The sequence below is a fragment of the Macaca nemestrina genome, chromosome 7 (genome assembly GCF_043159975.1).
Source record: "Macaca nemestrina isolate mMacNem1 chromosome 7, mMacNem.hap1, whole genome shotgun sequence".
Taxonomy (NCBI): domain Eukaryota; kingdom Metazoa; phylum Chordata; class Mammalia; order Primates; family Cercopithecidae; genus Macaca; species Macaca nemestrina.
The window spans coordinates 159,209,096-159,235,241 of NC_092131.1; the positions used below are offsets into that span (position 1 = coordinate 159,209,096).

Here is a 26,146-nt window from a genome sequence, read left to right on the forward strand (position 1 = left end):
ATTCTCTCAGTCTTCTCATTGACAGCAGTCCAGTGGCCCCAAATCAGGCTGCACCAAGTATGAGTCCAGTAGTTGAAAGCAGAGTACTTTTTTGGGTAAAAGTGTGACTGCTGTCTGCAGCCAGGTTACTTTATCCACATTCATCTGAGGAAAAGACATCTATTCTGGAGCTGGAGGAAAAACTGGCTCTGTTGCACCTATGGAGAAATGGTAGTATTCTGTACTTTATGGACATTTTAAGGTGCTTTCAAGGATAATTTCAACTATATGCTGTTTTTATCTTGCCTGCTGACTGGCTGTAACTCTTCTATAGTAGAAATAGCACCATACTTAAAAGACCTGTTTAAATTGGTGCTTTGCCACATACTGTTTAGATAACCTTTGTAGATCTCAGTTTTGTAGTCGGTGAAATGGTGGAAATACTGACTTCACAGCATTGTTGTTAAGATTTTTTTTTTTGAGACGGAGTTTTGCTCTTGTCACCCAGGCTGGAGTGCAATGGCGTGATCTCGGCTCACTGCAACCTCTACCTCCCGGGTTCAAGCAATTCTCCTGCCTCAGCCTCCCAAGTAGCTGGGATTACAGGCATGTGCCACCAGGCCTGGCTGCTTTTGTATTTTTAGTAGAGATGAGGTTTCACCATGTTGGCCAGGCTGATCTCCAACTGCTGACCTCAGGTGATCCGCCCACCTCGGCCTCCCAAAGTGCTGGGATTACAGGTGTGAGCCACGGTGACTGGCCCTTGTTAAGATTTTTAATGAGGTAATTACAAGAATAATTTGTAAATTTTAAAGTATCATGTAAATGTTAGAAATGTAAGTGGTTTTACATGTACCTCCGTGATGCTGCATTTGCTTATAATCATCTCTGTTTCTTTCTTTCTTTCTTTTTTTTTTTTTTTTTTTTTTTTGCACTCCTGGTTGGAGTGCAGTGGTACAATTTTGGCTCACTGCAACCTCCACCTCCTGGGTTAAAGCAATCCTCTCATCTCAGCTTCCCAAGTAGCTAGGACCACAGGCGTGCACCACCACATCTGGCTACTTTTTAAATTTTTAGTACAGATGGGGTTTTACCACATTGGCCAGGTCTCAAACTCCTGACCTCAGGTGATCTGCCTGCCTTGGCTTACCAAAGTGCTGGGATTACAGGTGTGAGCCACAGCACCGTGCCTATAATCATCTCATTTTTCTTCACTGAGCATTACCTTCTATGTTAGTAGAACTTCTTTTATTTCCTCTTTGCTGCTTTGTCCTGTCACAGCAATAAGAAAATGTTGTTTACCTTTTTTATTGGCCTTGTGAGGAGGCACTGAAAAGCCTTAGTGTACTATATTTCCAGGCAGTTTACCGTTTGGACTGATTGAGCCCCTGAAAGGGAAGACTGATATCAGCCAGCACTTTTGACTGAGTAAGTGACCATGCTGCCTTACCCTGCCTCAGGTCCTGGGGCAGCCAACCATGGGGGGCACTTCTGAATCTCCAGTATCTTGATATGCAGTCATGCGCTACATCATGATATTTCAGTCAGTGATGGACTGCGTATATGACAGTGGTCCCATAAGCTTATAATACTGTGTTTTTACTCTACCTTTTCTATATTTAGATATATTTACATACACAAATACTTACCACTGCGTAACAATTGCCTACTGTATTCAGTACAATAACACGCTACACAGATAGGTAGCCTAGTAGCAATAGGCTACACTCTATAGCCTAGGTGTGTAATAGGCTATACCATCTAGCTTTGTGTAAGTACATTTATTAGTCAGGGTTCTCTAGAGAGACAGAACTAATGGAATATACATATACACACACACACACACACACACACACACACACACATATAGGGGAATTTATTAAGTATTAACTCACACGATTGCAAGGTCCAACGATAGGCCATCTGCAGGCTGAAGAGCAGGGAGAGCCGGTCTGAGTCCCAAAACTGAAGAGTCTGATGTTGGAGGACAGGAAGCATCCAGCATGGAAGAAAGATGCAGGCTGGGAGGCTGGGCCAATCTCACCTTTTCATGTTTTTCTGCCTGCTTTATATTCGCTGGCGTCTGATTAGTTGGTGCCCACCAAATTAAGGGTGGGTCTGCCTTCCCTAGTCCACTGACTCAGATGTTAATCTTTGACAACACCCTCACAGATACACCCAGGATCAATACTTTGTATCCTTCTATCCAGTCAAGTTGACACTTAGTATTAACCATCACAGTACACTCTATGATGTTTGCACAATGAAATGCCTATGGACACATTTCTCAGAATGTATCCCCATTGCTATGTGACACCTGATTTAATGATTAAAACAGGTGAAGGTTGCAACTTCTTTGACTCATTCTCTTTATTTTTTTATTATTATTATTATTTTGCTGGCTTAGTTTGCTAGAGGATGGGTGCAATTAAATTTTTTTCTTTACCAATGTTGCTAAAATCCCCAAGAAGAGCACAGAGTAAAGAATGTGCAGTCCACCCCGTCTGGGATCTCTGTCTGGTTTGGCCCACTTGCCCCCACTCCTGCCTCCACCATGTCCATCAGGGTGACCCAGAAGTCCTACAAGGTGTCCACCTCTGGCCCCCAGGCCTTCAGCAGCCTCTCCTACACGAGTGGGCCCGGTGCCTGCATCAGCTCCTCAAGCTTCTCCCGAGTGGGCAGCAGCAGCTTCTGGAGTGGCCTGGGTGGAGGCTGTGGCAGGGCCAGTGGTATGGGAGGCATCACCACCGTCACTGTCAACCAGAGCCTGCTGAGCCCCCTTAACCTGGAAATGAACCCCAACATCCAGGCCGTGTACTCCCAAGAGAAGGAGCAGATCAAGAGCCTCAACAAGTTTGCCTCCTTCATAGACAAGGTGCGGTTCCTGGAGCAGCAGAACAAGATGCTGGAGACCAAGTGGAGCCTCCTGCAGCAGCAGAACATGGCTCGGAGCAACATGAATGACATGTTTGAGAGCTACATCAACAACCTTAGGCGACAGCTGGAGACTCTGGGCCAGGAGAAGCTGAAGCTGGAGGCGGAGCTTGGCAACATGCAAGGGCTGGTGGAGGACTTCAAGAACAAGTATGAGGATGAGATCAATAAGCGTACAGAGTTGGAAAATGAATTTGTCCTCATCGAGAAGGCTGTGGATGAAGCTTACATGAACAAGGTGGAGTTGGAGTCTCCCAGGAAGGGCTGACTGACAAGATCAGCTTCCTCAGGCAGCTGTGTGAAGAGGAGATTGGGAGCTGCAGTCCCAGGTCTTGGACACGTCTGTGGTGCTGTCCATTTACAACAGCCGCTTCCTGGACATGGGCAGCATCATCACGGAGGTCAAGGCACAGTACGAGGAGATTGCCAACCACAGCTGGACTGAGGCTGAGAGCATGTACCAGATCAAGTATAAGGAGCTGCAGACGCTGGCTGGGAAGCATGGGGATGACCTGCAGCATACGTAGACTGAGATCTCTGAGATAAACTGGAACATCAGTGGGCTCCAGGCTAAGACTGAGGGTCTCAAAGGCCAGAGGACTTCCCTGGAGGCCGCCATCACAGATGCCGAGCAGCGTGGGGGAGCTGGCCGTTAAGAATGCCAATGCCAAGCTGTCTGAGCTGGAGGCCGCCCTGCAGCAGGCCAAGCAGGACATGGCACAGCAGCTGCTTGTGTACCAGGAGCTGATGAACGTCAAGCTGGCCCTGGACGTTGAGATCGCCACCTACAGGAAGCTGCCCGAGGGCGAGGAGAGCCGACTGGAGTCTGGGATGCAGAACATGAGTATTCATATGAAGATCACCAGCAGCTATGTAGGTGGTCAGAGCTTGGCCTATGGGGGCCTCACAAGCCCCGGCCTCAGCTACAGCCTGGGCTCCAGCTTTGTCTGTGGCGTGGGCTCCAGCTCCTTCAGCCACATCAGCTCCTTCAGGGTCGTGGTTGTGAAGAACGAAACCCGTGATGGGAAGCTGGTGTCTGAGTCCTCCAACGTCCTGCCCAAGTGAACAGTTGTGGCAGCTCCTCCTAGCCTGCCAGGTTAACACAGGGAATGGGAGACCCGCCTGAGGCTCCGCCCTAGCCCTCAGCCATCCGTGTGGGAGTTAACTACCTGGTGACCCCACTTGCCCATGCCTCCAGCTACCAAACAATTCAATTGCTTTTTTTTTTTTTTTCCGGTCCAAAATAAAACCTCAGGTAGCTCTGCCAAAAAAAAGAAAAAAGAATGTGTGCATTTCTTTCCCGCTATTGCATCTACTTGTCACTGAAGTAGGGCAAATTTCTTTTGTAGTAAATAATCTGCCTTTGAATCAGCCAAGCCAACATTGCTGTTGTGCTCCTCTGCTTAAGTGCTTTATTGATCCACTAATTTACAATTTATTAACTGAGAATTCAGGAATCAGGATTGTTAGTGAGTTCTTAATATCACCTTACACATAATTCTTGGTTTTGCAAAAGCTGGACTTGGTCTACACTCTCTTTGAAAGGGCAAACTGGGGTTTCACATGGTGGTAAATATGATACAGCTATTGATTGCACTTTGTGCTAAGGATAAGAGGAGTGCTTCACTAAGGCATTGTGTGTACGTCAGATGACTGACTGCCATAAAGAGTAAGGGTATTTCAGGTAGTAGGAGCTGGCACCAAGCATCTATGTAGGCTGCGTATAGGTATATAGTCGATTTATTTTAGAATAATATATTTTTGTTGATTTTTTCTAGTTATTTAAAGTTAATACGTGGTCATTATAAAAGTTTTAGAATTATAGAAAAATAGTAAATTCACATTACTCAGAATCTCATTATCCTGACATAGTAATTGACTTTTATTGTTTATTTATTTATTTTGAGACAGGGTCTGACTCTGTCACCCAGGCTGGAGTGCAGTGGCGTGATCTCAGCTCACTCCAAACTCTGCCTACCCAGGCTCAAGTAATCCACCTCAGCTTCCCAAGTAGCTGAGACCAGAAGTGTACACCACCACACCTGGCTAATTTCTTGTATTTTTATTAGAGACAGGGTTTCACCATGTTGCCTAGGCTGTAATTGACTTTCATTACTTTGTATCTTGAATAATTTGCTTTTGAAAAATCATTGTATTGAATATCCCATCAAATTTTAAATGGACTGCTTCTTATTCATAAGTGCAAGTAGAAGAGGGATTGACACAAATAATCCACACAGTGGCCAAATAAAAAGTAATGCAGGGCTGGGCGCATTGGCTCACGCCTGTAATCCCAGTACTTTGGGAGGCCGAGACAGGAGTATCACTTGAGGTCAGGAGTTCAAGACCAGCCTGGCCAATATGGCAAAGCCCCATCTCTACCAAAAATACAAAAAAAAAATTAGTTGGGTGTGGTGGCATGTGTCTGTAGTCCCAGCTACTTGGGAAGTGAGGCAGGAGAATCTCTTGAATCCAGGAGGCAGAGGTTGCAGTGAGCAGAGGTTGCACCACTGCACTCCATTCTGGGCAACAGGGAGTCTCAAAAACAAACAAACAAACAAAAAGTAATACAGGGTTGAATATCCCTTATTTGAAGTGTTTTGGATTTCAGATTTTTTAGGATTTTGTATTATTTTGCATTATATTGGTGGAGCAACACAAATCCAAAATCCACAATGCCCCAGTGACCGTTTCATTTGAGCATCACGTCAGTACCCAAAGTTGTGCTTTGGAATATTTCGGATTTTTGATGTTCAGATTTGGGATGCTCAATCTGTATAGCATTTTTGCCTGTTCATTACCTTCTTCAAGTTCTCCCTCCTCTTTTCCTCCTCTTCACACAACTTCCCCTTCACTTAACTGCCTCCCTTCCCTACATCCATTTACAGAAGATTCACTTTCCCGAAGATGATTGCTTCTGGTGTTTCTCACACTATTTCATCAGTTACTCCTCTGGCAGCCAAGTATAAGTGTATTTCTCAAGAAGTCTGGGAATAGCCTTACAGTGTCAACCATAAGTCCAAAATTTCTTTGTATTCTCCTGGTTTATCTAAAAGGTTCATTTAAATTTTGCTTTCCAACTTCTTTGTGTTCATTATATTATAAAATATTATAATAAATATCATACCTCTGTGTAAAATACTCCAGGAACCTGTGCCACATTGTCAAATCTCTTTAAATTCTCTCTGGCATATGGCTGCATCCCCTGGGGGTACCTGTTACCCTAGTTTGAGAAACTTAGATTCTAAATGTAGATGAATTTGTATTTTCTAAGAATATATTATTAAGTAAAAGAAGGAGTCAGATGTATACTAGATTTTCAGAGATTATCAATGAAGAGATATGGGACATGCCTTTTAGAGGGAAGCATTGGAATCATTTGGAAGATTTTTTTCAGATTTTTCCCTTCTCCCTTTCCAGTTTGAGAATTACTGCCACAGTGAGTCCCTGTTCTGATGGGAAAGTGCTTTGTTCCCCAATGATATTGGGATATAAAAAAGAAGGAGAGGCCGGGCATGGTGTCTCACGCCTGTAATCCCAGCACTTAGGGAGGCCAAGGTGGGCGGATCACCTGAGGTCAGGAGTTTCAGACCACCCTGGCCAACATGGTGAAACCCCATCTCTGCTAAAGATACAAAATTTAGCCAGGCGTGGTGGCGGCGCCTGTAGTCCCAGCTACTCAGGAGGCTGAGGCAGGAGAATCGCTTGAACCCGGGAGGCGAAGGTTGCAGTGAGCTGAGATTGCACCACTGCACTCCAGCTTGGGCAAGAAAGTGAGACTCCGTCTCAAATAAAATAAAATAAAATAAAATAAAATAAAATAAAATAAAAATAATAAAAAGTAAAAAAGAATGAGGGCTATTCAAATTTAACAGACACACACATATATATACACACACAGACATATTCACACACTACATATACTGTATATACTATATGGATGACTTACAAGGTAATTTTTATTCTAAAATCTATTTGACTAACTGAATTAGAGTTTTTTGTTTTTATTATTTATCATAGCCAAACATGATGTAACACATTCAGTTACCAGAAAAGTAAGTCCTTGACTTGTCCTGTTTCTGCTATTCCAGTCTGAGGAAGGTTAGGATTTAGCGCCACCCTGCTCCCGAATTAGAAAATTATTTTGCTAGATTAGAAATGTTTTTCTCTAAAGTATCTGCAGAGCTCTGCCCAGTCTGACCATTTGTTCCCACTAGGGTGCCTTTAAGTGCCTCAGTGCTTTTAGCTTTCCTGTTTCTTTTGTTCTGTGTTCGCCGTCTTTCTGTCTCCTGCTGCTGGTGTCTAATATCACCATCATAGTAACAAGCTGTTTCTAATTTGAGGTCCAGTGCCATAGAATACATTTTCTAAGACACACAATACTATGATAGATGTAAGAAAATAATTCCATGATAGAAGGACATCTGACATAAAAACCATTTAGGACCATTTCTGTGGCAGCACAGTATAGACAGAGAACTTAGCAGTGGCAGTCTAAGTGCTCATATAGCAAGGCTCCCCTGGATGGGGATTCCACCTTCCAGGAAGCATGCATCTCACTCTGTGAGAGCCAGTGAGAACCTTGGTTTCAGAGTTAGGAGAGAGGGTCAGAGGTCTGGCACTTCAATTCCCATATCCTAGGTTCCAGTCCATCTTTATTTCCTCCTTTGTGTTTTCTACAGCCCTCTACCTCTGACATTTGGAGAAGTCTAAGTTGTAACGTAGGTGACTTACATAAACAAAAATAGGACCCATAGGCTGGTATCTCTTGATATCTATATGCTAATGACACCCAAATTTATATCTGCATTTCCTATTCCTCCCTAAACTCACTGCTTTCCATGTCACTGCATTGGCCCAGTGACTCAGGACAGAAATCTATGTCCAGTTCTTATCACCTTTACTGTTACCATGCTGGTTTAGCTGACAGTAATCTCTTAACTGGTCATCTTTTCCAAGTACCCTCATTCCCATTCCTGTTTATGGCATCTATTGACCACTCAATAGCTGAAGTAATCTTTTTTTTTTTTTTTTCCTTGAGAAAGGTTCTCATTCCGTCACTCAGGCTGGAGTGCAGTGGCACGATCTCAGCTCACTGCAACCTCTGCCTCCCAGGTTCAAGCAATTCTCATGCCTCAGCCTCCTGAGTAGCTGGGATTACAGGCGTGCACTACCACACCCAGCTAATTTTTGTGTTTTTAATAGAGACAAGGTTTCACCATGTACGCCAGGCTGGTGGAGTAATATTTTTAAAACCTAAATCAGACCTGTGTAAAATCCTCCAAAGCAGTGCTGATTTCAGGTCTGGGTAGGAAATACACAAGATGAATCTCAGAGGAGCTGGCCGGGCGTGGTGGCTCAAGCCTGTAATCCCAGCACTTTGGGAGGCCGAGACGGGCGGATCACGAGGTCAGGAGATCGAGACCATCCTGGCTAACACGGTGAAACCCCGTCTCTATTAAGAAATACAAAAAAAACTAGCCGGGCAAGGTGGCGGGCGCCTGTAGTCCCAGCTACTCGGGAGGCTGAGGCTGGAGAATGGCGTGAACCCAGGAGGCGGAGCTTGCAGTGAGCTGAGATCCGGCCACTGCACTCCAGCCTGGGTGACAGAGCGAGACTCCGTCTCAAAAAAAAAAAAAACAAAAAAAAAAAAGATGAATCTCAGAGGATAGGATACTAACAGTTCCAGAAATGATGAGGAGAGAATGAAGCTATAATCATAAAATTGGAAATGGTGCCTACCAACAGAAACAATAAAGGTCTTTTATGAAATCCTTCTCAAGAACACCTCAAACTTTAGGAATTGAAAGACAAAAAATGAAATTATACAGAATATATATCAAACTAACAATATAAGTCAAGCAATGTTTTGGTAATTTGTATATGGAGACACACAAACATGCACACACATATTTTAAGAATTTTTTAAACCTACAAAAAAAAAATGGAGGAAAGCACAATGAACTTCTATACTCCCCTTACCTAGACACATCACCTGTTAACGCTGGCTACTTTTTTAGGTTGAAACATATAAAAATGTCCTTGTTTTGTTTTGACAAATAAATGATAAAATAGATGGCTCAACTGAATGTACACTAACATAGACACTTATAAACAACACATATCCTTTAGCCAAACCATCTGAGAGTAGGTTATAGATATGTTGCTTCATTATGTATCTCTCAAAAACAGAAACATTCTACACAACTGAGAAAAATCAACATTAATTCAGTATCATCATCCACATATAGTTCCTATTCAAATTTCTCAATTTGAACCATCAGTTTTTAAAGAAAATCACATTACAAAATCATTTTGTGAGTCTGGTGTGCTTTCTCATAGAATAAAGCGACTGTTTACTGTTCACTTACTCTAGTTTTCTTCTTTGTGGTTTAGCTTCTTACATCCGTGTTTGACAATAGCATCAAGACTTTTGGAGTAATCGAGAGTGACCCATTTGACTGGGAGAAGACTGGAAATGATGGCTCCCTAACAACCACCACTACTTCTACCACCCCTCAGTTGCACACTCGCTTGACCCCTGCTGCAATCGGGTATGTCCTAAACAGATCATTTGGTGGTGTCTTTCCTGGATGCATTATATTTGCAAAAATTTATTTCATCCGGATTCCCTCAGATGACCAAATGCTAAGACATCAGGGAAAGCCTATGGATCTCCTCGAATTAACATTGCTCTTATGTACGCCTTTGGAATTACTTGCTTTAGATAGTACTAATAGATTATACTGTGAAATGGGAGCTTAGAGCTTATGTGACTTGTTGATGTCAAATTTATAATGGGTTTTCTTCAAAATGAGGACCAGCATTAGTTGTATTTCCAAATAATATATGGAACCCTGAAAAGAATGTGCCACAATTATATCTATACTGTGCCAAAGGTTAGTGGGAACAAAGTATATAGCATGTTCTTCTTAAAGTGATTTAACAACTTTCATAATGTATTAAGAAAAGGTTATGATCTGTTTTCGTGATCTTAGTTTTTTATTGTTAATGTTTTTTCCTCTACATGTATTAGTTTCCTTTTATCTTTTATTTTGTCTTTTTTTTTTTTTTCTAATTTTTTTACCTGCTTTGGTTGTTTCAAACCTTTTGGTCAAAACAAACAAACAAAAAATAGTAAATACTCGAAATGCTGAGGCAGAAGGATCACTTGAGCCCGGGAGTTAGAGGCTGCAGTGAGCTATGGTTGTGCCACTACACTCTAGCCTATGCAACAGAGTGGGACCCTTCTCTGGGGAAAAGAAAGTGAACAGGGACAAATTGTCATACAATTTAAGTTAATTGGGATATTATACCACTAATCCATTGCTTTGATTTTTTTTTTTTTTTTTTTTAACATGGAGTTTCATTCTTGTTGCCCAGGCTGGAGTGCAATGGCGTGATCTCGGCTCACTGCAACCTCCGCCTCCCAGGTTCAAGCGATTCTTCTACCTCAGTCTCCCAAGTAGCTGGGATTACAGGCCTTTGCCACCATGCCTGGCTAATTTTGTATTTTTAGTAGAAACAGGATTTCACTATGCTGATCAGGCTGGTCTCAAACTCCTGACCTCAAGTGATCTGCCTGCCTCATCCTTCCAAAGTGCTGGGATTACAGGCGTGAACCACTGCACCAGCCTGATTTTTTTTTTTTTTTTTTTAAGAGATGGAGTCTGGCTATGTCACCCAGGCTGGAGTGCAGTGGCTATTTGTAGACACAGTCATAGTGCACTATGGCCTCAAATTCCCGGGCTGAAGCAATCCTCCTTCCTCAACCTCTCTAGACTACAGACATGCACCCTTGTGTCCAGCTCTGATTTTTATACTGAAAGATGAGATCTCTAGAACTTGTTGAATCATCGGAAGAGTTTTCATAGACTCATATAACTGAATAGTATCACTGACTATCTTGTCTAAGCAGATGTTTTTTAAAAACACCTGTTCCTGGGACCTGCCCCACACCTGTTGAATCAGAATGCCTAGAGGTGGGGCACAGAAGTCCATATGCATCAAATACTTCTCATGCTTATCAGAGTTTGGGATCCACTGCCCTAGTCCAGCCACCCTATCTTACAAGTGAGGAAATAATTCTAACACTGAAGTAAATCCAACTTTAGGTAAATATTAGTGGCAGAGCTGGAGCCAGTCCAGAAATTTTGTTCTAGTGTTTTTGTCCTTCCCCTTTGATTGTTGTTAGAAATAAGTCTCAAACTTGCAAAAATTCAGGTGATAGCACATCAGGGACCTAAAGACAATGAAGGCAGTTTATGTTCCCATCTTCCAATGTTTCCTCCAAAATAACACAGAACAGCAAAGAAAGAAAACTACAGCTACGCAGAAAAACCATGTCCTCAGCATAACTTGTAGAAGATGTCCAAGCTTCAAAATAACTGTAAATAAAAAGGAAAATATGAGACCACAAATCCTAGTGCAGTATCTTTCATGCTCTTGCCTCACCTACCCCTGCCAGAAGACTTTATAAAGACAGATCAAGAAAAACTGTGGGGAAGACGGAAATTAGCAATGGGATGTAAGGTTGATCTAAAACCAATGCCATACTCCAGGTGTCTTTCGATCCAAAAATAAATACATAAAACCAGTGCTAGAAAGACTAAACCCATGCTAATAAGGAAAATACTAAAGAGTGTCCTGATAGATCAGATGATGAGTTTCAGGGAAGTAAAGTATGCATAATTCGAAAGAAAATAAAGGGAGAAGTGTGCTTCGTTAGTGGAGTGGTGGAGGAAAAAAGATGTATCAGTTTGGGTCCAGTCAGGAGACAGAAACTACACAGTAATTTGAATAGGAAAAAAATTAAAGAATTATTTAAAATTTTTATTGATACACAATAATTGTACATATATATGGGATACATGGAATATTTTAATACACACATGCAATGTGTTATGATCAAATCAGGGTCATTAGGATATCCATTACCTCAAACATTTATCATTTCTTTGTGTTGGGAACTTTTCAAACCTTCTAGATATTTTGAAATATATGTGAGTATTTTTGTTTGTTTTTTTTGCGACAGAAGCTCACTCAGTCACCCAGGCTGGAGTGCAATGGCGCAATCTAGGCTCACTGCCACCTCCACCTCTCGAGTTCAAGCCATTCTCCTGCCTCAGCCTTCCAAGTAGCTGGAATTACAGGGGTGTGCCACCACACTCATTTTTGTTTGTTTAGTAGAGACGAGGTTTCACCACGTTGGGCAGGCTGGCCTCAAACTCCTGACCTCAGGTGATCCACTTGCCTCGGCCTCCCAAAGTGCTGGGATCACAGGCATGCGCCACCGTGCCCAGCCTACGTAAGATATTGTTAACTATAGTCAATAATAGGAAATTGGAATAACATGGAATTGATTAATAAGAAATAAAGATAAATGTACAGAATACAGATACAGGAATAGCAGATACAAGGTCCAGCCACGATGCCTAGGACTGAGATTAAACCTCCAAGCAAGAGCTGTCCCACCCCTACTCAAGGGCTGAGGTTCAGACCTTATTGGGAGAGGAAGAAAGGAAATCAGAATTGATTGAACTCAGGAAAGAAATAGAAGGAAAAGACAAAATTATCTCAGAATTGAAGAATATATTACAAAGTGCACAAAGGAGAATAGACTTAAGTGAAAATTTAATAGAAGTCATTGAATAAGGACAAGGAAAAAACCCAGAGAGAATGAAAATGAGATAAAAAAACAACTCAAAAGAGTTAGCGAGAAGGTAGTGCAAACTGAAGGCAGAGAAGAAATAACATTCAGGTTGTTGGAGTGCCTGAAGAAAAAAAACAAAATAATACCAGTTAAAACTGAGAAACCAAATAGCAGAAGATTAAATTTAAAAACAGAGAACTGGCTGGGTGTGGTGGCTCACACTTGTAATCCCAGCACTTTGGGAGGCTGAGGCGGATGAGTCACAAGGTCAGGAGTTCGAGACCAGCCTGTCCAATGTCGTGAAACCCCATCTCTACTAAAAAATACAAAAATTAGTTGGGCTCGGTGGCTCACGACTGTAATCCCAGCACTTTGAGAGGCCGAGGTGGGTGGATCATGAGGTCAGGAGATTGAGACCATCCTGGCTAACATGGTGAAACCCTGTCTCTACTAAAAATAAAAAAACGAAATTAACCGGGCATAGTGGCAGGTGCCTGTAGTCCCAGCTGCTCAGGAGGCTGAGGCAGGAGAATGGCGTGAACCCGGGAGGTGGAGCTTGCAGTGAACTGAGATCGCGCCATTGCACTCCAGCCTGGGTAACAGAATGAGACTCTGTCTCAAAACAAACAAACAAAAACAAAACAAAACACAAAAATGAGCTGGGCGTGATGGTGCACACCTGTAGTCCCAGCTACTTGGGAGGCTGAGGCAGGAGAATCGCTCGAACCCAGGAGGCAGAGGTTGCAGTGAGCCGAGATCACGCCACTGCACTCCAGCCTGGGCAACAACGTGAGACTCCATCTCAAAAAAAAACAAAAAACAAAAAAACCCACAGAGAATTAAGAGCATTTAAAAAGGTTTGTGTCCAAAGATAAGCATTAGAACAAAAAGGCGAACCTCCTGAAATACTCCCACAAAATTATTTATAAATTAAAGTACAGGCCAGGCACAGTGGTTCATGCCTGTAATCCCAGTACTTTGGGAGGCCAAGGTGGACAGATCACTTTGAGCTCAGGAGTTTGAGACCAGCCTGGGCAACATGGTAAAACACTGTCTCTACAAAAAATACAAAAATTAGCCGGGTTTTGTGGCATGCACCTGTAGTCCCAGCTACTCCAAAGGCTGAAGCTGGAGAATGGCTTGAGCCCAGGAAGTAGAGGTTGCAGTTACCTGAGATCGCGCCACTATACTCCACCCTGGGCAACAGAGCGAGATCTTGACTCAGAAAACAACAACAACAACAACAAAAAACTGGACAAAGGATACATCTTGTAGAGGAAGAAATGTAGCAAATGTAGCAAGATACTCTACACATAATAATAAAATACTATGACAAAGCTTTCCCTCTATGTCTCTTCTAGGAGTTTTATAGTCTCAGGTCTTAACATATAGGTCTTTTATACATTTTTAGTTGATTTTTGTGTATTGTGTAAAATAGGGGTCCAATTCCTTTGCATGTGGAAATCCAGTTTTTCCGGCACCGTTTGTCGAAGAACACCATTTATTGGACCCCATTGTGTCTTTTTGGTGCCCTTGTTGAAAATTAGGTGACCAAGTAAGATATCTGCACTCTCATGTTCATTGCAGCATTATTTACAATAGCCGAGATACAGGAATAACCTAAATACCCATTGATGGACAAATTGATAAAGAAAATGTGTGTGTGTGTATGTGTGTGTATTGTATATATTTGTATATATATACACACACAATGGAATATAGATGTATAAATACATACACACACATAATAGAATATTACTCAGCTTTTTAATTTTTCTTTTTTTTGAGACGGAGTCTCGCTCTGTCGCCCAGGCTGGGGTGCAGTGGCCGGATCTCAGCTCACTGCAAGCTCCGCCTCCCGGGTTCACGCCATTCTCCTGCCTCAGCCTCCCGAGTAGCTGGGACTACAGGCGCCCGCCACCTCGCCCGGCTAGTTTTTTGCATTTTTTAGTAGAGACGGGGTTTCACCGTGTTAGCCAGGATGGTCTCGATCTCCTGACCTCGTGATCCGCCCGTCTCGGCCTCCCAAAGTGCTGGGATTACAGGCTTGAGCCACCGTGCCTGGCCTCAGCTTTTTAATTTTTCTATTTTTATTTTTTGAGACTGAGTCTTGCCCTGTTGCTCAGGCTGGAGTGCAATGACACGATCTCTGCTCACTGCAACCTCCGCCTCCTGGATTCAAGCGATTCTTCTGCCTCAGCCTCCTGAGTAGCTGGGATTACAGGCCTGTGTTACCACACCTGGCTAATTTTTGTATTTTTATTAGAGATGGGGTTTCACCATGTTGGCCAGGATGGTCTGGAACTCCTGATCTCAGGTGATCCACCTGCCTCAACCTCCCAAAGTGCTGGGATTACAGGCATGAGCCATGGCGCCCAACCTTATTCAGCTTTTAAAAAGGAGATCCTACCATTTGCCACAGCATAGATGGAACTAAAAGACATGCTTACTGAAATAAGCCAGACAGAAAGAAAAATGTTGCATGATCTCATTTGTATGTGAAAAAAACATATATATACACACACACACATATACACACACACACACACATACATCCATCTATATATATATATGCGCTCAAATGCACAGAGATTGAGAATGAAACAGTGGTTACCACAGGGGGTTCAAGGAGGGAGGAAGGAAAGGAAATGGGGAGATGTAGGTCAAAGGATATAAAATAGTAGATATGTGGGATGAACAAGTGTGGAGATCTAATGGACAACATAAAGAATAACCTTAATAAAATTGTATTTTCAGAAGACTTGGACATATCTTAAATAAAAATAAAATCATATTAGAGATTTTTGTTAAATAAGTAGATTTTAGCTGCTCTTTATCACAAAAAAAGTATGAGTTGATAGATATGTTAATCTGTTTCCCTATAATAACCATTTTACTGTCTATGTGTATCCTATTACATCATGTTACAAAGCTCAGATACACACAATTTAAGGAAATAAAATACCACAGCAGACTTAAGATCAAACATATCAGTCACAGCAATAAATATACATGGGCTTAAGTTACCTATTAAAAGGAAAAGCTTTTCAGTTTGGGTTATATAGCTATATTCATATGCTGTATATAAGAGACACACACCTAAAAACAGTAAGAAAGAGATGGACAAAGATATATCAGAAAGATAGAAAAGAGAAATGATCCTAATAGCAGATGATGTAGAATTCAAGCCAAAACAAAAAAACTTACAAAAGATGGAAGGGCACTTTTTAATGCCAAATGCCACAATTCACAAGTGGGATACAAAATTTTTTAATATTTAGTCACCAGAATCATGACACTCACCTTTAGGAAACAACAACTGCAGGATATTCAAGGCGACATAAAAACACAGTCATAATCGGAGATGTTAATGCACCACTCTCAGTTTAAGACAGATTAAGTGAACAGACAATAGAAAGATAGAAGACTTAAACAACATGATCATAGTAAGGTGGATCTTATTTATGTTTTCTGAACTCTGTACCTTGATGATAGAGACTATACCTCCTGCCCAAGTACCCCTGGAACATTCACAAAAATTGATCACGCATTAGGTCACAAAGAAACATGTAAGTAGTTCCATAAAGTAGAAGTATTACACTATCTGATCATACTGCAAGAAAACTAGAAATTACCAGCAAAATTAAAGTATCAAAGGCCCTTTTACTGGAAATTTAAAAACCTGTTAAACTACAGTCATGTGCCACGTAATGACATTGCCATCAACAACACACTGCATATATGACAGTGGTCCTCTAAAATTACAATACTGTAGTTTTATTCTACCTTTTCTATGTTTAGATAAGTTATAATACCCAAATACCATTGTGTTATGCTTGCCTGCAGTATTCAGAACAGTAACATGCTGTACAGGTTTGTAACCTAGGAGCAATAGGCTATACCGTATAGCCTAGGCATGTAATAAGCTATATAATACAGTTTTTTTAAGTACACTGTGATCGTTTGGTTAATGACGAAATTGCCTAACGATGGCATTTGTTACAGTGTATCCCCATTGTTAAGTGATGCATGACTGTACTCTTGGGTGAAAAGGAAAATAAAAACTAAAAGTTATAGAAAAAAATGATAATGTAAACACTACTTATCAGAATCTATGAGATAAATTTAGAGCAAAGATCAGAGGAAAATCTATGGCATTAAACAAGGAGGTACATAATGTCAATATGTCTTTTTACTGATGATACTAGTGTTGATAATTTGGTTACAGTGGCCAGTTCTTTCTACTATAAAGTTAACTGTTTTTGTAAGAAATAATCTTGTGGGAAGATATTTGCAACTATGTCAGCACTGTGTTTCTTGTCATACTTTTGCCTGTTAATTGTAGCATCCAACAGTGACTCTTGCCCACAATACTATCTGACCCTCCAAGAAAAAGCTTGACAATCTCTGATTTTTTTCTGTTTGCAAATGATATGGTAGAACACCTGGAGAATCAGTGTTAAAGAGAAAAATGTATAGGGTATGTCCCAGAACCCTGAATTTCTTCATAGAGGGAGATTGAAAGTTTAGGCGAAGGTGAGAGGATGCTTTAAATCATGAGCCAGCAAGCTTTATCTGTAAAGGGCTAGATGAATATCTGTGAGCTATGCTGTCTGTGTCACTATTCTCATTGCTGTTGTAGTGCAAAAGCTGCCATGGCCAACTCGTAAACAAACGAGACTGACTGTGTTCCAACAAGTCTATTAAAAAAATATATGTTTTATGTTTAATGCCGTAGATTTTCCTCTGATCTGCAGGCCAGATTTGGCCCACAGACACTAGTTTGCCTTAGATTATGGGGAATGAAATATGAAAAGGATGTTCATTCTTACTATTTTCTCTCATATCTCTTCAGTTCTTCCACACATTTTCTTATTCCCTTAATCTGCTTCAGTTACATAACACCTTGCCTGGACACACGGGCCATGTGCTAATAACACTCTCATGTGTACTGTCTCACTCATTCATATTCCTGAACATGATATAATTTTCCTGGGAAGGAATTATTTCTTTCTATATCGCATACTCCAGATTTGGATCAGAGTTTAGGAAAAGAAAGGGAACAAGAACCAGGGAAGGAGTAAGGAGTGGAGAATAAATGCAGAGGGAGGGGGCGGGTGGGGGAGGAACCTGAGTCCTGTAAAAGAGAGACTGTGTGGAGGAGATAGACGAGGTCCTTGCAGTGTGTGGTATCATATTGAAGCATAAGATATAAGAGAAAAAGTAGGATTGTATTCAAGTAGAAGTAGAAGTGTATTCAGAGATGGAGGCGTGGTTTGTTTCCTGAAGTGTGAAAGAAGGAAATGCCAAGGAATTGAGGTAGTTGGAAAAAAAGCAGAATAATGGCTAGACATAAGGGAAAAAGGGGCTTGGAAGAATACTGAGTGATTAAAATGGAAAAAAGGTGAAGATAATAGACTAAGCTTCTTCAGTTCAAATATTCATCTATTTCCCTTTCTCTTTCCTCAGGAATAGAGGGAATTCTTTCAATAAACATTTGGATTACCATGTAGTACATGTATGTTAGTGTCCATTGTGACTCTTGCAACAATAAATAAATTATATTGAACTAATATCTGAAAAATCCATTAGTAGCCAATTTATTTCTGATCTTTAATTATCTCTATAATAAATCTGTTTATTTGAACTATTTTAGGCCAAACTACCTTTTAAATATGCTTCCACTGTCAGAACTACAGACACTACTCGGTTATAAGTTTTTTTTCTGGGAGCCATTATCAGTGCTTTTCTAGATTGTATCATTGTAAATTGTCGATAAAGAGGTTCATTCTAGCGTTGACCCATTTAGGCAAAGGTAGTGGTGAAGGTCATCGGTCACCAAGTCAGGTGGAACAAGTCCCTGAAAAATCACTGGTCTTCTCACAGCCTATGAAGTACTCGTGACACCACTGCCAGGATCTAACTGTGACTCTTAAAGTGGCTCACTGAGAGGATGCCTGTGTTGCCACTCACAGTAATTACAGGAGTCAGTATAATGTACTGAAGACTGATTTGTCTACTTTGAGACATTCCAGGTCACTTCTAAGAGGAGGTTTCATTGTGTACTAAGTATTGTGTTCAGTCAGCAATAGTTAAAAAAAAAAAAAAACCTAGAACATAGCGTTGTAGAACTGGCAGGAGCCTTTTCACTTGGTGAATGATAACTGTGAACTAAAAAAGCCTCTCATGGGAGGGTCTAAGGAAGAGATGACCAGCTGTGTAAATAAGACCTGGAATTACTTTGAAAGAAATATATAGACAAATACCAGTTAATATTTGCTATTTTTACCCCCAGGTCAGTTCATGCTGAACTATATAAACTGTATAATTACAGGAAGTCTAGTTTTCCCTCTAGGGCAAGAATTTCCTTCCTCTTGTTTGTGTTGCTAGGGCAATGCATGTAGTAGGTGCTTAGTAAAAAGTCTTCAAGTGGCTGGGCGCGGTGGCTCACATCTGTAATCCCAGCACTTTGGGAGGCCGAGGTGGGCGGATCACTTGAGGCCAGGAGTTTAAGACCTGCCCAGCCAACATGGCAAAACCCCATCTCTACTAAAAATATAAAAAATTAGCTGGGCATGGTGGTGCATGCCTGTAATCCCAGCTACTTGGGAGGCCAAGGCAGGAGAATCACTTGGACCCCAGTGGTGGAGGTTGCAGTGAGCCGAGATTATGCCACTGCACCCCAGTCTGGGAGACAGAGCATGATTCTGTCTCAAAAATTAAAAAAAAAGTCTGCGAGTGAAAAAGTAATACACATTTCACACTGTAAAAAAAATAGCATGGCTGATTGATCTGACACCTGGTTATTTCATTATGGCACTGCGAAAGTTGATTATACAAATTAGGTCATTCTTGTCATATTTCAACTAAATCAATCAAGAGGCCAGAGGGAGAAAGTACTTGGGGCATATAGCACCTGCTCCAAGAATTTGATTTCTCACAAGCCCAGCTGCTGAAATGGCCTCTTGTGACTCTAACACTAAATTTACATACCTCTGTCACTCACCAGTCAGAGCCTGCCAGCTCCCAAAAGCTTCTCTAGTGCCAATGAGCTTTCTTTCAAAACAGTATGTGACATCTCTCTAATAAAACCCCCAACCTCTTCTTTGGTCTTCAGATATACCAGAGACCCACTCAGTCTATATATGTGCCCCAAATTGTAGTTCTTGCTTCCCAAATGAAATGTTAATTTGGAGATTCATCTCTGTATTTTATTTGGAGTTCAACAGCACTTAACATTTTCCTGTTTAGATTTTTTTTTTAAATTCTCTAACAAGCCGGGCGCAGTAGCTCATGCCTGTAATCCCAGCACTTTGGGAGGCCGAGGTGGGTGGATCATCTGAGGTCAGGAGTTCAAGACCAGCCTGACCAACATGGCGAAACCCTGTTTCTACTAAAAATACAAAAAATAGCCGGGCATAGTGGTGGATGCCTGTAATTCCAGCTATTCAGGAGGCTGAGGCAAGAGAATCACTTGAATCCGAGAGGTGGAGGTTGCAGTGAACCAAGATCATGCCACCGCACTCCAGCCTGGGTGACAAGAGTGAAACTCTGTCTCAAAAAAAAAAAAAAAAAAAAAAGATGTTTTAATTGACAAAGACTTCTTTGAAAATAGATGAAATGCTTCTTACTTATAAAGTGATTGTCAAATTAGTGTGTTATTGTTTTAGAATTTGTATTTTAAAATCAGCTTGAAAATTCTAATTGATCAAAATGTTAAAGTTTTATTTTGTAGAATTGGCATGACCTCAGGTTTTTTTTTTTCTTTTCCTTTTTTCTTTCTTTCTTTCTTTCTTTTTTTTTTTTTTTTTGTTTCATTTTGTTTTTTGAGCTGGAGTCTTGCTCTGTCATCCAGGCTGGAGTGCAGTGGCACAATCTCGGCTTACTGCAACCTTCACCTCCTAGATGCAAGCAATTCTCCTGCCTCAACCTCCCGAGTAGTTGGGATTACAGGCACCCGCCACCACGCCTAGCTATTTTTTGTATTTTTAGTAGAGACAGGGTTTCACCATGTTGACCAGGCTGGTCTCGAACTCCTGGCCTCAAGTGATCCGCCCGCCTCAGCCTCCCAAAGTGCTGGGATTACAGGCGTGAGCCACCATGCCCGGCCAAACTAAGTTTTCAAGGCGCTTTTTTTTTTAAACTCTCTTAATTATACGTGGACTTCATTTAAATGAAGAAATATAATTATGTAAGATAGTATCATAGTAATTTTTGATTCTTGCCTTTTTTTCCTCCCTTCATATGTAGAATTGCGAACGCCACTCCCATCCCAGGAGACTTGCTTCGGGAAAATACAGATGAGGTATTTCCAGATGAACAGCTTAGCGATGGAGAAAATGGCATCCCTGTTGGTGTGTCACCAGATAAATTGCCTGGATCTCTGGGTCACCCCCGTCCCCAGGAGAAGGATGTTTGGGAAGAAATGGATGCCAACAAAAACAAGATAAAGCTTGGAATTTGTAAGGTATCAGTACCTTATAAACAACAGAAATGTATTTCTTACAGTTCAGAAGGCTGGGAAGTCCAAGAAGGAAGGCTAGGCAGGTTTGGTATCTGGTGAGGGTTGTTTTGTGGCTCCTCCTTGCTGAGTCCTCATGTAGATGGGGAAAGGTCTCTGTTGGACCTCTTTTGTAAGGACACCGCTCTCATTCATGAGGGCTCTGCCTTCTTGACCTAATTACCTCCCAAAGACCCGCCTCCTGATACCCTCACATTGGAAATTAGAATTTCAACAGGTGAATTTTGGGGGCCACAAACATTCAGACTATAGCAGGTATATATGTTCAGTCATGGGAGTCATTTGCAAAATGATCTCTGGATCGATGTGATATGCCACAATGTGATTTGGCTGTTGACAAAGCACAATCTGGACCAATAGTAGTCAGGAATGAGTAGTGGAAAGTAGACAGGGAGTCAGTGTCAGAGTTTTGTAGTATCAGCTGTGGCTGTCTTTATGGCACCAAGAACAAACTGTTCTTATAGCAAAAAAATCAATGGTGACATTCTCAGTTGTCAGCCCATATGGATATCTGTGTATGTAAGAGAATGAAATGGCACTTGACATAGAAGATCACTTGACACAGAAGATTAGTTACTTTAGTTTCTGTCTTTTACCCACTATCACTATTTAATCTGAGTGAAATTTGAATGGTAAATAGTTTTGACCCTAAGTCCATTATTTGTTATCATGTGCAGTTTATTGAATTTATAATATATAGTGCTGAACATTACAAGCTCTCATTTTGAACATCTGGCTAAGGCATTAAGCTAAATATTGAAGACAGTGTACTAAGCTAGGTGCTGTGCAGTTTAAGATACATCTTTTACCCTTAAGGAGCTTACAGTCTCTTTGGGTAGATATGTAGCTGCACAAGCAAATATAATACAAGACAGAACATTGTGCAAAACATTTAAAAGAATTAAAATACATGCATATGGGGTGGGAGTTGGGAACATGCCTTATGGAAGAAGTGGTTGAAGTAGAAGTAGAAGTAAAAATATGTACATGAGGGCCAGACATGGTGGCTCACACCTGTAATCCCAGCACTTTGAGAGGCCAGGGTGGGGGAGGGATCACCTGAAGTCAGGAGTTCAAGACCAGCCTGGCCAACATGGTGAAAGGAAAATTTTTTAATTTACATAGAATTGAATGAAATTGAAACTACAACATACCAAAATGTTTGGGAGGCAGCTAAAGCAGTGCTGAGAGAGAAATGTATAGCACTAAATACTTACATTAGGAAAGATAAGGTTTTACATCAATAGTCTAAATCCTACCTCAACAAACTAGAAAAAGAAGCAGCAGAATTAGCTAAGATAAGCAGAAAGAAGGTAATAAATATCTCTGTTACTGTATTGCAGAAGTTTTGGTGTGTTGTATTTTCATTCTCATTCTGTTTTAAATATTTTTCCATAATGATTTTTTTCATCCATGAGTTATTAAGTGCATACAAGTTTAGAGTTTTTACATCTGCCAGGTGATTAAAAGTTTTGTTTTTCTTTATGTAGTGACTATTTCTATTCTGTTCCTACTATTTTTTTTTCTAGCATTAAAGCCTGTTTTGTCAGATGTTAATACAGTTATGCCAACTTTCTTTTGGGTAGTACATGCCTGGTGTCTTTTCTGCCTTTATCTTTCTATTTTTTCTCATCTGTATTCTGTTGTGACTTTCATTAAATGGAATATAAGTAGACAATCTTATGTCTTTGTGTTTTAATTAGCTTAATTGATTTACATTTAGAATTATTATTTTATTTATGTATTTATTTTTTGAGACAGAGTCTCCGTCTGCCGCCCAGGCTGGAGTGCAGTGGCACGATCTCTGCTCACTGCAACCTCTGCCTCCCTGGTTCAAGTGATTCTCCTGCCTCAGCCTCCCGAGTAGCTGAAATTACAGGCACCCGCCACCACACCTGGCTAATTTTTGTATTTTTAGTAGAGAGGGTTTTGCCATGTTGGCTAGACTGATCTCAAACTCCGGACCTGAGGTGGTCTGTCCGCCTCAGCCTCCCAAAGTGGCAAGATTACAGTAACAAGCCACGATGCCCAGCCAAATTATTTTTATATGAACTTGTTTCTCTTCTCTTTTAAATTTCTATTCAGTTTTTTAATGCCATTTTCCCGCCTTTCTTTTCGTTACAGATTTTGTTGCTATTTTTCGTCTTCTGTTTTTTCTTTGTACTTATTGGGGATTTAAACATTCTAATTCTGTTCTCTTAGTAGTTGTCCTTGAAATTTCCCAATTATTTTTAACCTAAAAGTCTAAAATTAAGCAATATCTTAACCACCTTTCTGATATTCCAAGGACTGTAGAACATTTTAACTTCATTCACTCTTCTCCCAACATTTTAGTACTCTTCTAATTTGAATTCTTTCTTTAAAAAAAAAAAAAAAGACTTGCCCTGGCACAGTGGCTCACACTCGTAATCCCAGCACTTTGGGAGGCCAGAGTGGGAGGAACACTAGAGCCCAGGAGTTCGAGACCAGCCTGGGCAACATGGCAAAACCCTGTCTCTACCAAAAAAAAAAAAAAAAAAGCTGGGTATGGTGGCATGTGCCTGTAGTCCCAGGTACTTGGGAGGCTGAGGGTGGAGGATCACTTGAACCTGGGAGGAGAAGCTGCAGTGAGCCAAGATTGCGCCACTGCACTCCAGCCTAGGTGACAGAGTGAGAGTCTTTCTCAAACAGACAACAACAAAAAAGAATGACTTGAATTAGGTTATTATTTATTTTATTTATTTTTTGAGACAGAGTCTCGCTCTGTCACCTAGGCTGGAGTGCAGTGGTGCAATCTCAGCTCACTGCAACCTCCACCACCTGGGGTCAAGTGATTCTCATGCCTCATCCTCCCACGTAGTTGGGAGTACAGGCACGTGCCACCACACCCGGCTAATTTTTTTGTATTTTTGGTAGAGACAGGGTTTCACCATATTGGCCAGGCTAGTCTCAAACTCCAGGCTTCAAGTAATTCACCTGCCTCGGCCTCACAAAGTGCTAGGATTACAGGCGTGAACCACCCGGCCTAGCCTTGAATTAGATTATTAATGTTGTGGCCGGGCGCGGTGGCTCAAGCCTGTAATCCCAGCACTTTGGGAGGCCGAGGCGGGCGGATCACAAGGTCAGGAGATCGAGACCACAGTGAAACCCCGTCTCTACTAAAAATACAAAAAATTAGCCGGGCGTGGTGGCGGGCGCCTGTAGTCCCAGCTACTCAGGAGGCTGAGGCAGGAGAATGGCAGGAACCCGGGAGGCGGAGCTTGCAGTGAGCCGAGATCGCGCCACTGCACTCCAGCCTGGGCAACAGCATGAGACTCCGTCTCAAAAAAAAAAAAAAAAAAGATTATTAATGTTGTTCTTTTATACAAGTAATGTTTATATGGACTTTCAAAGATGTTTACCATTTCCTTTCATTTCTGAAAGTCCTTGGCTCATCTTTCTTCCAGAAATATTTCCTTCAGAAGTTCCTTTACTTCCGGTCTTTTGGTAGAGGATTCTTTCTATAAATATATTTATTTATCTATAAATGTACTTATTTTAGCTTCATTCTTTCAAGATAGTTTATGCTGAATATAAAGTTGTTTTTTGTTTTGTTCTGTTCTTTTGAGACAGGGTTTTGCTCTGTTGCCCAGGCTGGAGTGCAGTGGCGCAGTCTCAGCTCACTTCAACCACCACCTCTTGGGTTCAAGCAATTCTCCTGCTTCAGCCTCCCGAGTAGCCAGGACCACAGGCATGCGCCATCACACCTGGCTAATTTTTTGTGTATATTTTTATTAGAGACAGGGTTCACCATGTTGGCCAGGCTGGTCTTGAACTCTTGACCTCAAGTGATTCACCCACCTCAGCCTCCCAAAGTGCTGGGATGACAGGCGTGAGCCACCACGCCCAGCTCAAATATGAAGTTTTCTATTGATGATTATTTTTCCTCTGGCTTCAGTCATTGGTGTTCAGAAATTTACTGTCATTCTAATTGTTTTTTTCTTTTTAAGTGATTGTTTTCCCCACCTTCATCTTTCCTTTCCAGCTACTTTTTAGTTCTTGTTCTTGTCTGTGGTGTTCTGCATTTTAACTAGGTTTCTAGGCATGTATTTCTTTTTGTTTATCTTGCTTGGGATATCTTGTGTCCCTTGAATGTTTTTATTCCTATTTTTGTATAAAAAATATGTTCTGGGAAATAACAGCCATTCTGTATCTAAATGTTACTACCTCTTCATTCTTTCTATTATCGCTTTCTAGGACTCCAGTTAGACATATATTATGGCTTTTTATTGTATCCATCATATCTCTTAATATCTTTTTTCATAATTTTCTTTTTGCTGGGTTTTTTTTTTTGTTTCTTTTTTTGAGATGGAATCTTGGTCTGTTGCCCAGGCTGGAGTGCAATGGCACGATCTCGGCTCACTGCAACCTCCGTCTCCCGGGTTCAAGTGATTCTCCTGCCTCAGGCTCCCGAGTAGCTGGGATTACAGGCCTGCGCCACCACACCCAGCTAATTTGTTTTTTTTGTATTTTTAGTAGAGATGGGGTTTCACTATGTTGGCCAGGCTGGTCTGGAACTCCTGACCTTGTGACCCATCCTCCTCGGCCTCCCAAAGTGCTGGGGTTACAGATGTGAGCCACCATGCCAGGCCTATCTTGCTGTTTTTTATTCTAGGTAATTTCTTTGGCTGTGTCTTCTGCTTCACTAATTAATAATTTTTAACCTTTTTTTTTTTTTTTTTTTGCTAACTTGCTGTTTAACTTGTTAATTGAATATTGAATATTAAGTTAATCAGTCATTTAATTCCAAATAACCCTTTGTTGATCTTTGTTATAATAACCTTTATTTATTTAAACATTTGTGCATAGCTGGTCTATATTTTGTATTGAAACCAGTTCAATATCTGAAATCTTTGGGAGTTTTAAATGTTTTTCTTAATTTTGACTATTATTTCTGTTGTGTCAGTCATGGTAGCATGCCTTCTCTTGTATTGATTCTCTCTCTCTCTTTTTTTTTTTTTTTTTTGGCTAATTAATAAATAATTGATGGGAGTTCTGGAGACCTAAATTGGGGTTTGGGGAAACCTTCCTTCAGGGAAGGC

The 26,146-nt window shown here is 41.1% G+C and overlaps 1 protein-coding gene and 1 pseudogene across 7 annotated transcripts in view; both read left to right on the forward strand.

Moving 5' to 3' along the window:
• The window catches only part of LOC105491561 (tau tubulin kinase 2), a 176,272-nt gene that overhangs the window by 110,068 nt on the left and 40,058 nt on the right, over positions 1–26,146 (forward strand). For all 7 annotated transcript variants that reach the window (XM_024796302.2, XM_071067020.1, XM_071067021.1 and 4 more), the window contains 2 exons: positions 9,310–9,467; positions 20,816–21,032. In XM_024796302.2, coding sequence (XP_024652070.2) covers positions 9,310–9,467; positions 20,816–21,032 — 375 coding nt within the window. The remainder of the gene's footprint in view (positions 1–9,309; positions 9,468–20,815; positions 21,033–26,146) is intronic.
• LOC139355454 (keratin, type II cytoskeletal 8 pseudogene) lies at positions 1,414–8,454 on the forward strand (annotated as a pseudogene).